Source organism: Salvelinus alpinus, chromosome 17 (genome assembly GCF_045679555.1).
Source record: "Salvelinus alpinus chromosome 17, SLU_Salpinus.1, whole genome shotgun sequence".
In the NCBI taxonomy this organism is placed as follows: Eukaryota; Metazoa; Chordata; class Actinopteri; order Salmoniformes; family Salmonidae; genus Salvelinus; species Salvelinus alpinus.
In genome coordinates this window covers 36673931-36690695 of record NC_092102.1, presented here as the reverse complement: position 1 = coordinate 36690695, position 16765 = coordinate 36673931, and the positions used below count along the sequence as shown (strand labels likewise).

At 43.3% G+C, this 16765-nt stretch overlaps 1 protein-coding gene across 1 annotated transcript in view; it reads right to left on the bottom strand.

Moving 5' to 3' along the window:
- The window catches only part of LOC139542888 (dedicator of cytokinesis protein 3-like), an 85541-nt gene that overhangs the window by 52728 nt on the left and 16048 nt on the right, over window positions 1-16765 (bottom strand). Inside the window, exons 2-3 of the mRNA XM_071348840.1 lie at window positions 6371-6454; window positions 6153-6193 (exon numbers count right to left, since the gene is read on the bottom strand). Of these exons, the coding sequence (XP_071204941.1) occupies window positions 6153-6193; window positions 6371-6454 (125 nt within the window). The remainder of the gene's footprint in view (window positions 1-6152; window positions 6194-6370; window positions 6455-16765) is intronic.

Sequence of the window (16765 nt, the reverse complement as noted above, 5' to 3'; positions counted from 1 at the left end):
CCCAACCATGAAGCACAGGGATGGCAGCATCATGTTGTGGGGGTGCTTTGCTGCAGGAGGGACTGGTGCACTTCACAAAATAGATGGCATCATGAGGTAGGAAAATTATGTGGATATATTGAAGCAACATCTCAAGACATCAGTCAGGAAGTTAAAGCTTGGTTGCAAATGGGTCTTCAAAATGGACAATGACCCCAAGCATACTTCCAAAGTTGTGGCAAAATAGCTTAAGGACAACAAAGTCAAGTTATTGGAGTGGCCATCACAAAGCCCTGATGTCACGTTCTGACCATAGTTCTTTTGTATTTTCTTTGTTTTAGTGTGGTCAGGGCGTGAGTTGGGTGGGTAATCTATGTTTTGTTTCTGTGTTGTATTTCTGTGTTTGGCCTGATATGGTTCTCAATCAGAGGCAGCTGTCAATCGTTGTCCCTGATTGGGAACCATATTTAGGTAGCCTGTTTTGTCTTTTGGTTTGTGGGTGTTTATCTTCCGTGTCAGTGTTTGTCGCCACACGGTACTGTTTCGTTTGCTCACATCGTTTATTGTTTTGTTTAGTGTTCTGAGTTTAATTTAAACATCATCATGAACACTTGCCACGCTGCGCTTTGGTCCTCCTCTCTTTCTCCCGAAGACGATCGTTACACCTGACCTCAATGCTATAGACAATTTGTGGGCAGAACTGAAAAAGCTTGTGCGAGCAAGGAGGCCTACAAACCTGACTCAGTTACACCAGCTCTGTCAGGAGGAATGGGCCAAAATTCACCCAACTTATTGTGGGAAGCTTGTGAGAGGCTACCCAAAACATTTGACCCAAGTTAAACAATTTAAAGGCAATGCTACCAAATACTAATTGAGTGTATGTAAACTTCTGACCCACTGGGAATGTGATGAAACAAATAAAAGCTGAAATAAATCATTCTCTCTACTATTATTCTGACATTTTACATTCTTAAAATAAAGTGGTGATCCTAACTGACCTAAGACAGGGAATTTTTACTAGGATTAAATGTCAGGAATTGTGAAAACTGATTTTAAATGTATTTGGCTAAGGTGTATGCAAACTTCTGACTTCAACTGTACATGTAGGTATGATTAAAGTGACTATGCATATATGGTAAACATGTCACGTTCTGACCATAGTTCTTGTGTGTTTTCCTTGTTTTAGTGTTGGTCAGGACGTGAGCTGGGTGGGCATTCTATGTTTTGTGTTTCTATGTGGGGATTGTCAATTGGCCTGATGTGGTTCTCAATCAGAGGAAGGTGTTTGTCATTGTCTCTGATTGGGAACCAAATTAAGGTAGCCTGTTTTGTGTTGGGATTTGTGGGTGATGGTTTCCTGTCTTTGTGTTTCTCTGCACCAGATAGGACTGTTTCGTTTTGCCACGTTTGTTATTTTTGTATTTGTATAGTGTTCACGTTTATCGTCTGTCATTAAACATGTTGAGCACGAACTACGCTGCGTCTTGGTCCGATCCCTGCTACACACCGATCCCGGCTGCCGTTACAAAACAGAGAGTAGCAGTAGCGTAAAAGAGAGGTTGTCGGGTGGTTGGACACAATGCAGATAGTCCGAGTAGCCAATGTGCGGGGCCACCGGTTAGTCGGGCTAATTGAGGTAGTATGTACATGAATGTATAGTTAAAGTGACTATGCATATATGGTAAACAGAGTAGCAGCGGTGTAAAGAGGGGTTGGGGGGATGCAAATTGTCCGGGTAGCCATTTGATTACCTGTTCAGGAGTCTTATGGCTTGGGGGTAAAATCTGTTGAGAAGCCTTTTGGTCCTAGACTTGGCGCTCCGGTACCACTTGCCATGCGGTAGTAGAGAGAACAGTCCATGACTGGGGTAGGTGGGGTCTTCGACAATTTTTAGGGCCTTCCTCTGACACCGCCTGGTGTAGAGGTCCTGGATGGCAGGCAGCTTAGCCCCAGTGATGTACTGGGCCGAACGCACTAGCCTCTGTAGTGCCTTGTGGTCGGAGGCCGAGCAGTTGCCGTACCAGGCAGTGATGCAACCAGTCAGGATGCTCTCGATGTTGCAGATGTAGAATCTTTTGTGGATCTGAGGATCCATGCCAAATCTTTTTAGTTTCCTGAGGGGGAATATGCTTAGTCATGCCCTCTTTATGACTGTCTTGGTGTGTTTGGACCATTCTAGGTTGTTGGTGATGTGGACACCAAAGAACTTGAGGCTCTCAACCTGCTCCACTACAGCTCCGTCGATGAGAATGGGGGCGTGCTCGGTGCTCCTTTTCCTGTTGTCCACAATCATCTCCTTAGTCTTGGTTACGTTGAGGGATAGGTTGTTATTCTGGCACCACCCGGCCAGGTCTCTGACCTTCTCCCTATGGCTGTCTCGTTGTTGTCGGTGATCAGGCCTACCACTGTTGTGTCATCTGCAAACTTAATGATGGTGTTGGAGTTGTACCTGGCCACGCAGTCATGGGTGAACAGGGAGTACAGGAGGGGACTGAGCATGCACCCCGAGGGACCCCCCGTGTTTCGGATCAGTGTGGCAGATGTGTTGCTACCTACCCTCACCACCTGGGGTTGGCCCGTCAGGAAGTCCAGGATCCAGTTGCAGAGGGAGGTGTTTAGTCCCAGGATCCTTAGCTTAGTGATGAGCTTTGAGGGTACTATGGTGTTGAACGCTGAGCTGTAGTCAATGAATAGCATTCTCACATAGGTGTTCCTTTTGTCCAGGTGGGAAAGGGCAGTGTGGAGTGCAATAGAGATTGCATCAACTGTGGATCTGTTTGGGTGGTATGCAAATTGGAGCGGGTCTAGGGTTTCTTGGATAATGGTGTTGATGTGAGCCATTACCAGCGCCTTTCAAAGCACTTCATGGCTACGGACGTAAGTGCGACAGGTCTGTAGTCATTTAGGCAGGTTGTCTTAGTGTTCTTGGGCACAGGGACTATGGTGGTCTGCTTGAAACATGTTGATATTACAGTCTCAATCAGGGACATGTTGAAAATGTCAGTGAAGACACCTGCCAGTTGGTCAGCACATGCCCGGAGCACACGTCCTGGTATTCTGTCTGGCCCCACGGCCTTGTGAATGTTGACCTGTTTAAAAGGTCTTACTCACGTCGGCTACAGAGAGCGTGATCACACAGTCATCCGGAACAGCTGATGCTCTCATGCATGCCTCAGTGTTGCTTGCCTCGAAGTGAGAATAGAAGTGATTTAGCTCTTCTGGTAGGCTCGTGTCACTGGCCAGCTTGTGGCTGTGCTTCCCTTTGTAGTCTGTAATAGTTTGCAAGCCCTGCCACATAAGACGAGCGTCGGAGCCGGTGTAGTACGATTCAATCTTAGCCCTGTATTGGCGCTTTGCCTGTTTGAATGTTCGTCTGAGGGCATAGCAGGATTTCTTATGCTTCCGGGTTAGAGTCCCGCTCCTTGAAAGCTGCAGCTCTACCCTTTAGCTCAGTGCGAATGTTGCCTGTAATTCATGGCTTCTGTTTGGGGTATGTACGTACAGTCACTGTGGGGACGACGTCCTCGATGCACTTATTGATAAAGCCAGTGAGTGATGTGGTGTCCTCCTCAATGCAATCGGAAGAATCCCGGAACATGTTCCAGTCTGTGATAGCAAAACAGTCCTGTAGTTTAGCATCTGCTTCATCTGACCACTTTTTTATAGACTGAGTCATTAGTGCTTCCTGCCTTAATTTTAGCTTGTAAGCAGGAATCAGTAGTAGAGAATTGTGGTCAGATTTACCAAATGGAGGGCAGGGGAGAGCTTTGCACACATCTCTGTGTGTGGAGCACAGGTGATCTAAAATTGTTTTCCCTCTGCTTGCGCATTTAACATGTTGATAGAAAATAGGTCAAACTGATTTTAGTTTCCCTGCATTACAGTCCCCGGCCACTAGGAGCGCCGCCTCTGGGTGAGCAGTTTCCTGTTTGCTTATTTCCTCATACAGCTGACTGAGTGCGGTCTTAGTGCCAGCGTCTGTCTGTGGTGATAAGTAAACAGCCACAAAAAAGTATAGATGAAATCTCTCTTGGCAAATAGTGTGGTCTACAGTTTATCATAAGATACTCTACTTCAGGAGAGCAAAATCTAGAGACTTCCTCAGATTCCGTGCACCAGCTGCTGTTTACAAATATGCACGGTCTGTGTGCTGATCTATCTAGCCGGTGCAGCATATATCCTGCTCGCTTAATATTCATGTCATCATTCAGCCACGATTCCGTGAAACATAAGATGTTACAGTTTTTGATGTCCTGTTGGTAGGATATTCGTGATCGTACCTCGTCTAATTTATTGTCCAATGATTGTACGTTGCGGAGTGATATTGACGGTAACGGCAGCTTTCCCACTCGCCTTCTCCGGATCCTTACGAGGCACCTAGACCTATTGTAAATTGCATTATTGCTGAGCATGGACCAGCCAAACATTGTCAATAAGCAAAATTACATGAATTATTGATGAGGCCTAAAAATAATGAATAATTCGAATAAAATTCTAAACAAAACAACTTGTTTTAAATAGGCTATGTCTCACTCACAGGCACCATAATTTCTCCCCTTGGGCATATAACATTAAAACAACGCAGACTATGGAGGGTTTTACACACATCCAAACGTTTCACAGTAGCTGGACAAAGATCCAATCCCCGTTATACCCGTCCACTCCCCGTTATACTGCTCACAAATAGGCCTGTTTTCTGAACATAATCGGAACCATTTTACACATCAGATCGCATTCACACATCTCCAAGAGTTGCATTGCAAGCGCGCCACGGACATTGTCACCATAAAATCAGGAAGGTGAATCATTCTAATAAATTTGGTTGTAATAAAATTAAACAAAAAACAAGCTGTGTTTTTTATTGACAACAACAAGAAGAAATGTATGTAAAATCTCATGATATCATAGAATCGCCAGGATCTAAAAGACACGCGTTGCTGATGAACCAGCCTTTGTTATAGTAGGTCTAAGGGAGGGCTTGGGTTTTGAACATATGAAACAGAAAACAAGCTATTTTGACAGGTTACAGATAACTTCTAAATACTGAGGTTCACCGGTATTCACCGAGGTTCTCATCTTTTGTTTCATGATGGGCATAGACACGTAGCCTACATCATGGAGCGGGTTTTACGCACGTCCAAAACGGGACCTGCATGGCAAAAATAATGTTGGCCTGCCTACAATACATAGATAAAAAGGGAATGTCAGCTCACTGTTTTACACCTCTCAAATTTGATATTTTAATAAAGCTTTGGGGATTAAGATGTATTTCCAAGCTGTCTCAGGAGCCAACCCCTTCCTTTATCGACAGTCTTGACTACTTCGCGATTGCATTGGGCAGACAAAAAAAGCCTTCATTGAGAAGAGAGGAGGCTATGCTTGCTTTTTAATCAAATCAAACGAAATGGGTTTCTAAGTAAGAAGTATACAGGCACCAAAAGCACTACTCGTACATGGGCAGTGTGCGTCACGGTTGGATAGGCTGTGTTTCCGCTGTCCAAATTCATGCCATAACCAACTGCGTTACCGCTAAAACCAGCTTTTGGTTGGTCTTAAATATCCACATCAGCGCTGCCTGACATTAGCACTTTTGATCATGTTTTTAAGGATACACTATATAGGAACAGTATATCCGTTTTTCAGGAACTGATATACTGTAAGACAGGTAAATTGCCGAACCTGGCGTTAGGGCTGGAAAATGTCCGTGCGCCAGTTTTTACATGACAAAATTGCAAACTAACCTGCATTTGACACTGGCACCGTCTAGCACCAGACAAAAATCGAGCCCTTGCTCTGTAGTAAATTAATAGTATATGTGGGTGGCTCTGTAAGGTGGTGAACTGAGAAAATAAATTGTGTAACTCTTATTGTACGTTAACCACTACTCGTCCAATACAACGCCTCCAGAAATCTAAATGTGTATTGTATTCTTTGCTGCATAGAGGAAAGAGAGACAAAATATCCTTGATTGCACCTAACAACACATACTAATTGCTGCACCCAAACATGCTTACTTTTCTTAGCTTGTTGTGCTGGTATGGAGGTTTTCATTAGGAAACACGTTGCTGTAAATAAATAGCTTCAAACAAACGATGTCTGATAGCTGCCTGGTCTAAAAGGACCCCTCTGCAAAATGAAGAGAATATGATTGATTGATTGATTGATATGTTTACCTTGATGGAAGGCTTCTTGGTGGAAAACCCTCTGTACCAGCCTAAAGACAGATTAAAGATGCATATCAACCAGCTGAACAAGGACTATGACTATTACCCTTAATACACATACACACACTTTGAACTTGAAGTGCTGTTTTTAGATTAAGGTAAAGTGGTTAAACTTTACAATGTTACTCACTAGTATTCTCTATAAAGGGTTACTCAGCAGCTCTTACCTTCAGTCTTCTCCAGGATCTGCACAGTCTCTCCTATCTCCAGAACCAGGGCCTGACATACTGAGCTCCGGAAGTTGCAGATCACTGAGAGGAGAAAGTAAAGGGTCAACAATGTTACATTCATGAAGTCATCTCCGTTTCTGCTGTAGCCAACATGTTGTCAAGGTAAAGTTGTGACATTGTTTTTTTTGTGATCAATTGTTTATTTTTCAGTGAAAAGAGATTTCTCAAAGCTCAAATTACACAAAGCTCTGTTCATCCCTATATCCCTTTCCCGTAAACATCAGGTAAACATCAGGTAGACAGGTACCCAGCCTGAGGATGAGATACAGTACCCTGTCCTTGGCTTTGTCCTTATGTTACTTTCCACAAGGTGCATCCCTCCCCATCAATGTCATGTGTTTTGGTTTGTTGCTGAGCGGTGATCACAGCTTTTTTAATAAGCTGTTTTGTGCAAACATCTAAACAACACAGCTCACCCAACTGTAAACAGACTCCCCTCCCTTAAGAGTGTAGGCATTTTAATAGGCAATTCATTATTAAACAGTCCTGATTTTAATGCAATGTTAAGTTAATTACACTGTCTCCAAATATAGACCCCACACACAAAGCACACATTCTGCTGCTAAGTAGTAGGGATAAAAGCTCCTCCATCATATATTTTTATTTGCATAAATCTCCCATGCTGAATTGAACTGTGTGCCTACAATGTGTTCTTGCAGCAGCATAAATTCAACCAATGCCCTTTAAATTATACAGAGTACTGCTGGCTGAATATTTAAAAAATGTATACATTAAATACATGCTTTCTCATGTGGACAAATATTCTGCCTCCATTGTGTTGTGTTATGGAGAAAATGGGGGTTCATGTTTGCAGTAACTGCAAAAAATTACAGTGAAAACAAGGTGTCACGTATGCTCCCTCTCCGGCCTCTGGGTCACCAAGCTGCTCGTTATGGGCACACCTGTCACCATCGTTATGCGCATCAGCACATTATGACACTCACCTGGACTCCATCACCTCCTTGACTACCTGCCCTATATACAGTTGAAGTCAGAAGTTTACATACACTTAAGATGGAGTCATTAACACTCGTTTTTCAACCACTCCACACATTTTTTGTTAACAAACTATAGTTTTGGCAAGTCGGTTAGGACATCTACTTTGTGCATGACACAAGTAATTTTTCCAACAATTGTTTACAGACAGATTATTTCACTTATAATTCAATGTATCACAATTCCAGTGGGTCAGAAGTTTACATGCACTAAGTTGACTGTGCCTTTAAAGAGCTTGGAAAATTCCAGAAAATTATGTCATGGCTTTAGAAGCTTCTGATAGGCTAATTGACATCATTTGAGTCAATTGGAGGTGTACCTGTGGATCTATTTCAAGGCCTACCTTCAAACTCAGTTCCTCTTTGCTTGACATCATGGGAAAATCAAAAGAAATCAGCCAAGACCACAGAAGAAAAATGGTAGACCTCCACAAGTCTGGTTCATCCTTGGGAGCAATTTCCAAACGCCTGAAGGTACCACGTTCTTCTGTACAAACAATAGTACGTAAGTATAAACACCATAGGATCCCGCAGCCGTCATACCGCTCAGGAAGGAGACGCGTTCTGTCTCCTAGAGATGAATGTTCTTTGCTGCAAAAAGTGCAAATCAATCACAGAACAACAGCAAAGGACCTTGTGAAGATGCTAGAGGAAACAGGTACAAAAGTATCTATATCCACAGTAAAGCGAGTCCTATATCGACATAACCTGAAAGGCCGCTCAGCAAGGAAAAAGCCACTGCTCCAAAACCGTCATAAAAAAGCCAGACTACGGTTTGCAACTGCACATGGGGGCAAAGATCGTACTTTTTGGAGAAATGTCCTCTGGTCTGATGAAACAAAAATATAACTGTTTGGCCATAATGACCATTGTTATGTTTGGAGGGAAAAGGGGGTGGCTTGCAAGCCGAAGAACACCATCCGAACCGTGAAGCACGGGGGTGGCCGCATCATGTTGTGGGGGTGCTTTTCTACAGGAGGGACTGGTGCACTTCACAAAATGGCATCATGAGGTAGGAAAATGATGTGGATATATTGAAGCAACATCTCAAGACATCAGTCAGGAAGTTAAAGCTAGTTCGCAAATGGGTTTTATAAATGGACAATGACGCCAAGCATACTTCCAAAGTTGTGGCAAAATGGCTTAAGGACAACCAAGTCAAGGTATTGGAGTGGCCATCACAAAGCCCTGACCTCAATCCTATAGAAAATGTGTGGGCAGAACTGAAAAAGCGTATGTGAGCAAGGAGGCCTACAAACCTGACTCAGTTACACCAGCTCTGTCAGGGGGAATGGGCCAAAATTCACCCAACTTATTGTGGGAAGCTTGTGGAAGGCTACCCAAAACGTTTGACCCAAGTTAAACAATTTAAAGGCAATGCTACCAAATACTAATTGAGTGTATGTCAACTTCTGACCCACTGAGAATGTGATGAAAGAAATAAAAGCTGAAATAAATCATTCTCTCTACTATTCTGACATTTCACATTCTTAAAATAAAGTGGTGATCCTAATTGACCTAAGACAGGGGATTTTTACTAGGATTAAATGTCAGGAATTGTTAAAAACTGAGTTTAAATGTATTTGGCTAAGGTGTATGTAAACTTCCGACTTCAACTGTATGTCACTCCCTTATGTTCCTTCCCCAGGCGTCATTGTTTCTGTTTCATTTTCCTGTCTGTGTGTTGTTCGTGTTTCTTGTTTTGAATTATGTTTCAATCATTTATTAAAACACTCACTCCCTGAACTTGCTTCCCGACTCTCAGCACACATCGTTACAGAATGACGCCTCACCAAAGGGAAGCATCAGGGAGTGTTTTTGTTTTGGCGGTGCTGTCGGGTCCAGGTGTCAGAACCGGAGCTACCTGGAAGGCCTCAGCCGGTTTGTTGGATTCCCATGCCTTGGTAGGTTTGACGGGTTCCCCTGCCTCAGCTGGCTTGACGTGTTTCCATACCTCAGTGGGATCGATAGGCTCCCAAGCCTCAGCGGGCTCGATAGGCTCTCATGCCTCAGCCGGTTCATCAGGTTTCTGCACCTCAGCGGAGGCGTCTGGTCCGTTCCTGATCCCCGGGATTGACCCTGTGGTTGGCGTCCTGCGGCTGGGGCCAGCCGCACCGAGGAGGGGGTACTGTCACTTATACTCTCTCTGCGCTCTAGGTCGCCATGCTCCCGTGCCTCAGCTGGATCGACAGGTTCCCGCGCCTTAGCAGAGGTGACCGCTCCGCTCCTGATCCCCGGGATGGTCATCTTGGTCGGCATCCTGTGGCTGGAGCCGCGCGTTGGGGAGGGGGTACTGTCACATATGCTCTCTCCGGCGCTCTAGGTTGCCATGCTCCCGCGCCATAGCAGAGGTGACTAGTCCGCTCCTGATCCCCGGGATGGTCATCTTGGTCGGCGTCCTGCGGCCGGAGACGCTCGTTGGGGAGGGGGTACTGTCACGTGTGCTCCCTCCGGCATCTAGGTCACCAGGCTGCTCATTATGGCGCACACCTGTCACCAGCGTTACGCGCATCTGCGCATAATGACATTCACCTGGACTCCATCACCTCCTTGATTACCTGCCCTATGTCACTCTCTTTGGTTTCTTACCCAGTCATCATTATTTCTGTTTCTTGTCTGTGCATCGTTTGTGTTTCTTGTTTTGTATTATGTTTCGTTCATTTATTAAATTATTCACTCCCTGAACTTGCTTCCCGACTCCCAGCGCACTCGTTACACAAGGAAAACCTTGGTTTCACTGAGCTCTGTGCTGCAGTGTCTACGGTTTACCTTGGTATTATTTACTGTTCTTTGCTGATACAAGTATCAAACTGTGACACTGACAGTCACATATAAATATATGAACACAAGTTTGTTTTAAAAAATCCTCATGGAAACGTATACAGTGGGTGTACCAAGCAAGAAGGCAGTAACTGCCGTCTAGGGTCAAAGGTCACGGTCAATATAAATAAAAAAATAACTCATAGTAAGACAACCACATCTCAGCTTACAGTTCATTTGTCTGGACAATTTTTTAAAATTCAGTTTCACTCTGAGCAGTTACTACTCTTTTGCTTGATAGGGCAGTATAGTGTACTACCTCTTAATATGTCTAAATGGTATGTCAGTCGAGTAGCAGAGTAACTTAACAGCAGAACATAGCTGTAATGTCTACAAAGCCTCAGTATAAGACAAACATATTTGACGATGACAGGGCTCCATTGATGATTCCAAAACCCACAAATGGTGGCCCTTGGAGGAGAGTTCTGTGTAAGTCATTATGCTAATGACCCAGTCAGGGGACCCAATGGGAGAGGGGGGGGGGGCGCCTGTTCTGTTTATGGGAAATGAGTGCTTAGTTCCTCTGCTACGGTAGTTATGGCAACAGATCACATACAAAACTGTAGGGGTTTCTTCAACGTATAACTGCTGCAGGGATCTGGGCATTTTAAAATGGCAGGAATATAGATGTGATGCAATCATGAGTACAGGGCATAGATCAGATGGAGACAGAGATGGAGAAAGGGAGTGAGAGAGAGAGAATCTGAACATTAACCATCTAAAAGTGACAAGAGAGAAAGAGACTTGAAGAGGGCTCGTCACCTTTTTTTAAACTCTGCTTCAGGCTATTACCAAACAGGGATAAACATTCTCTACTTACAAGTCCTCTTCTATTAACATCCTCTACTTCATTTAAATGGCTAAATTACAGTGGAACCATTATGAGAACCTCAACAGAGACACCCATGTCAGAACAAGATGGTACTGTTTCAATGTAGAGTGTGGTTTTATTTCACAGACCATGTTGACACTACTCTCTCACTCTGATTCACTCACTGAAATCTGGAGCGAAGTTATCTCCAAAGCAAATCTCCAATTTCACCACTATTCCCCATATTATGCCTCAAACGTATTTCACTATATAGGGAATTGAGTGTCATTTGAGACACAGACCCAAAAACAAGCAAACGAACAAATCTGCATTGTTTAAAAGTATTGAACTCGCTTCACTTTTCTATTACAGGCCTACTATATATGATGATGTACTGTAATAATTGCCTCAAGCTGCTTTACTAGTAACACACACTGTCTTTGATCAGAGGCCATAACCTTAATGGATCACATGGTCTGTGGCACCAAAGTTCCCGGCCGTCAACACCCCAACAGTACAGTTACTTCACTCAGTGTGCAGTGTCACAATTACTCAAACAGTTGAGTTCAGCCAGAGTTCAGATGCTTACTGAAAATGTTGATGGTGTGAATAAGATACACTATGGTGTGTGATTAGTTAGTCTTGTCGAAAGCAAGGCATTAGGGCTGCACGATATGGGCAAATAATCTTTTTTTTTTTACCAAATATTGTTATTGCGATTGTACTTGCGATTTAGATCAAAACACTGTGGGAATCATAGAATCGGAGTACTCATTTTATTTCTATGGTTGGTGTCGTTTGGCATGACAACTAATGAAAAAGACAGGTATAGTAGAGGTTGTTGTGACAGTTTAGGATCCAAAGTGTTGGTCAGTTTCCCAGGGGACCCTTATTTCATTTGAATGTTACATTCATGGCATAAAAAAAAGTGAAACGATGTGGATATTGCACATCATAATATTTTAATTTAGATTCAAATGTGATTAATTGTGCAGCCCTACAAGGCATTTTCACAATGATAATCATCAAGTGGAGTGAGTAAAAGAAGGACAAACAGAACATGCTTGCTCATACAAGCCGTGCTTGCTCATACAAAAACACAAACAATAAAGGAAATGTTAGTCTTATACTAAAAGTAGTAATAAAGTGAGACAATGATATCTAAATGGGCTTCTTATAGCCTAAACATTTATATTGATGAACAAGTTATGGAGTATTAGGTTGCATGAAGTGCCAGTGTTGATGATTTGCCACAACCGGTGTTAGTTCATGAGCCTCTTTACGATAGCTATTAAGTCTGAATATGGCATAACTCTGTTTGGGAGTTGTTCCTAATTCCTCAACTTTGGAATTCAGTACAGCTTATTTTTGCAGAGATTCAGCTGAAGCTATTTTTTAAGGGTAACATTTCAGTGGGGCCCACATGACAATGTACGATGATGGCAGATGCTGCAGTTTTGTGCTCCCTGTTGTGTGAAAACAGACACGGAATAAGCCACACACACAAAAACAGGGGCGCGCGCACACACACACACACACACACACACACACACACACACACACACACACACACACACACACACACACACACACACACACACACACACACACACACACACACACACACACACACACAAACACTCGGGCATGCACACAAACACACACAAACACAGAGAGAGAGACATGGTTACACGGAAGACAGAGATCAAGGTTACATCAGTGATGCTTTGTAAATGAGTTAGCTCATGGTGTGATGTTACAGACTCCTATCTGTCATCCTTTGTTAGGTTTGTAAAGTGAACGAGAAAAAAAAGAAGCTCAGTTTGAGGTGATCCTTCTTTTTTAAAACAGTGCATGAACTGTTCACTTTTCTATCACAGTGACTATCTACAAAGCCATTTGTACAGTTGACTCTATCTCTTCAACCCAGTGAATCTAGGCCTTTACAGTGTGTCACTCTCTTAGTCCCCAGGCTCAATCAACCATGCAAATAGCTTCACTTAAATATGCACAGCGCACAAAATCATAATTATTATCCAACAATTTTTGTGGTCATCAAAATGCCACAACGTGGAAAAAATGTGAAATACAAAATGATAAATCAAAATGAAAATCAAAGTAGTCTCTCTGGTGATTAGATAGATAATGAACTCCAGACTGAAGTCACAGTCTTCCAAGAATGATCTATTCTTTCACCACAGACAGACATCACTCATTGTAAAGACAGCTTTATTGAAAATGCAGGAGTTAGATTACTGTTTTCTCTGTTAAATGTTTATTCTGTGTTGATTATGGAATAATTTAGCACAACAGGTCAGGAGAACATGCAGCTGAGAGAGAGACTGTACAAGACTGTACTGTATATGCCCTGTAGACCTGACACACTCTGCAGTGTAAAGGGCAGCAAGCATCAAACCCCACCAGCAAGAGTAAATTACAACCCTCTTTATTTTAGAACTGCTGGGCCTACCTCATATGAATTTAAGCTAAAGCAATATTTACATAGTAATTATATTGACAGGGACAGCATAACAACAGTACAATATGAATTGAAGCTAAATCAGAAGCTAAAGCAATGTATTTACATAGTAATTATATTGGAAAGGTCAGCGTAAGGACAGTACAGTGAGGGTGGACACTGTTTCTAAGGGGGCGTTATGGTACCATGATGAATGTAGACAAGGGAGTATACTAACACAGGGTTGGGGAGTAATCTGAATACAAAAAAACAAACTGTAATCAGTTACGTTTCCAGCAAAAATATTGTAATAATATTACAGATACTTATGTAAAACTAGAGGATTACTTTTAAATTCAGAAAGGATGTTTTCTCAATGACGTTTAATTCAGCATTGAAAAAAGATGCAAGTTAAAGTTTTTTCCACCTGAGCGAGTCTGACCACAAGTCAGTGACCACTATGATGACACACCGAATGCATTTGATGGATCCTTTATGTCTTCTAATGCCTCTTAACAGGAAAGTAATCATATTACATTACAGATTACAATACTGTGAGACGCCTAAGACAGCGCTACAGGGAGACAGAACGGACAGATGATCGTCCTTGCAGTGGCAGACCATGTGTAACAACACCTGCACAGGATTGGTACATCCGAACATCACACCTGTGGGACAGGTACAGGATGGCAACAACAACTGCCCGAGTTACACCAGGAACGCACAATCCCTCCATCAGTGCTCAGACTGTCTGCAATAGGCTGAGAGAGGCTGGACTGGGGGCTTGTAGGCCAGTTGTAAGGCAGGTCCTCACCAGACATCACCGGCAACAACGTCGCCTATGTGCAAAAACCCACCATCGCTGGATCAAACAGGACTGGCAAAAAGTGCTCTTCACTGACGAGTCGCGGTTTTGTCTCACCAGGGGTGATGGTCGGATTCGCGTTTATCGTCGAAGGAATGAGCGTTACACCGAGGCCTGTACTCTGGAGCGGGATCAATTTGGAGGTGGACGGTCTGTCATGGTTTGGGGCGGTGTGACACAGCATCATCGGACTGAGCTTGTTGTCATTGCAGGCAATCTCAATACTGTGCGTTACAAGGAAGACATCCTCCTCCCTCATGTGGTACCCTTCCTGCAGGCTCATCCTGACATGACCCTCCAGCATGACAATGCCACAAGCCATACTGTTCGTTCTGTACGTGATTTCCTGCAAGACAGGAATGTCAGTGTTCTGCCATGGCCAGCAAAGAGCCCGGACCTCAATCCCATTGAGCACGTCTGGGACCTGTTGGATCGGAGGGTGAGGGCTAGGGCTAGGGCCATTCCCCCGAGAAATCTCCGGGAACTTGCAGGTGCCTTGTTGGAAGAGTGGGGTAACATCTCACAGCAAGAACTGGCAAATCTGGTGCAGTCCATGAGAAGGAGATACACTGCAGTAATTAATGCAGCTGGTGGCCACACCAGATACTGACAGTTACTTTTGATTTTGTTCAGGGACCATTATTCAATTTATGTTAGTCACATGTCTGTGGAACTTGTTCAGTTTATGTCTCAATTGTTGAATCTTGTTTTGTTCATACAAATATTTACACATGTTAAGTTTGCAGAAAATAAACACAGTTGACAGTGTGAGGACGTTTCTTTTTTTGCTTTGTTTATATACAGTATATAGAGTACCAGTCAAAAGTTTGTACACCTACTCATTCAAGGGTTTTTCTTTATGTTTACTATTTTCTACATTGTAGAATAATAGTGAAGACATCAACACTACGAAATAACACATGGAATCATGTAGTATGCATAAAAGTGTGAAACAAATCAAAACATATTTTAGATTCTTCAAAGTAGCCACCCTTTGCCTTGATGACAGCTTTGCACACTCTTGGCATTCTCTCAACCAGCTTCACCTGGAATGCTTTTCCAACAGTCTTGAATGAGTTCCCACATATGATGAGCACTTGTTGCCTGCTTTTCCTTCACTCTGCGGTCCAACTCATTCCAAACCATCCCAATTGGTTTGAGGTCAGGTGATTGTGGAGGCCAGGTCATCTGATGCAGCACTCCATCACTCTCCTTGCTGGTCAAATAGCCCTTACACAGCCTGGAGGTGTGTTTTGGGTCATTGTCATGTTGAAAAACAAATGATAGTCCCACTAAGTGCAAACCAGATGTGATGGCGTATCGATGCAGAATGCTGTGGTAGCCATGCTGGTTAAGTGTGCCTTTAATTCGAAATAAATCACTGACAGTGTCACCAGCAAAGCACCCCATCACACCTCCTCCTCCTCCATGCTCCTCCTCCTCCATGAACCACACATGCGGAGATCATCCGTTCACCTACTCTGCGTCTCACAAAGACATGGCGGTTGGAACAAGATATCTCAAATTTGGACTCATCAGACCAAAGGACAGATTTCCACCGGTCTAATGTCCATTGCACGTGTTTCTTGGCCCAAGCAAGTCTCTTCTTATTATTGGTGTCCTTTAGTAGTGGTTTCCTCTGAACAGTTGATGTTGAGCTGTGTCTGCTACTTGAACTCTGTGAAGCATTTATTTGGGCTGCAATTTCTGAGGCTGGTAACTCGAATGAACTTATCCTCTGCAGCAAAGGTAACTCTGGGCCTTCCTTTCCTATGGTGGTTGTCATGAGAGCCAGTAACATCATAGCACTTAATGGTTTTTGTGACTGCACTTGAAGAAACGTTAAAAGTTCTTGACATTTTCCGGATTGACTGACCTTCATGTCTTAAAGTCATGATGGACTGTCGTTTCTCTTTGCTTATTTGAGCTGTTCTTGCCATAATATGAAGTTGGTCTTTTACCAAACAGGGCTATCTTCTGTGTACCATCCCTACCTTGTCACAACACAACTGATTGTCTGAAATGCATTAAGGACAGAAATTCCACAAATTAACTTTTGATAAGGCACACCTATTAATTGAAATGCATTCCAGGTGACAAGGTAGGGACCTCATGAAGCTGGTTGAGACTGGTACTGTGTGTATGTACATATTGGTACTGTGTGTATATATATATATACATACACACAGTACCAGTCATGGCGAAGGGTGATTCATCACTCCAGAGAATGTGTTTCCACTGCTCCAGAGTCCAATGGCGACGAGCTTTACACCACTCCATCCGACGCTTGACATTACGCATGGTAATCTTAGGCTTGTATGCAGCTATTTAGCCATGGAGACCCATTTCATGAAGCTACCAACGAACAGTTCTTGTGCTGATG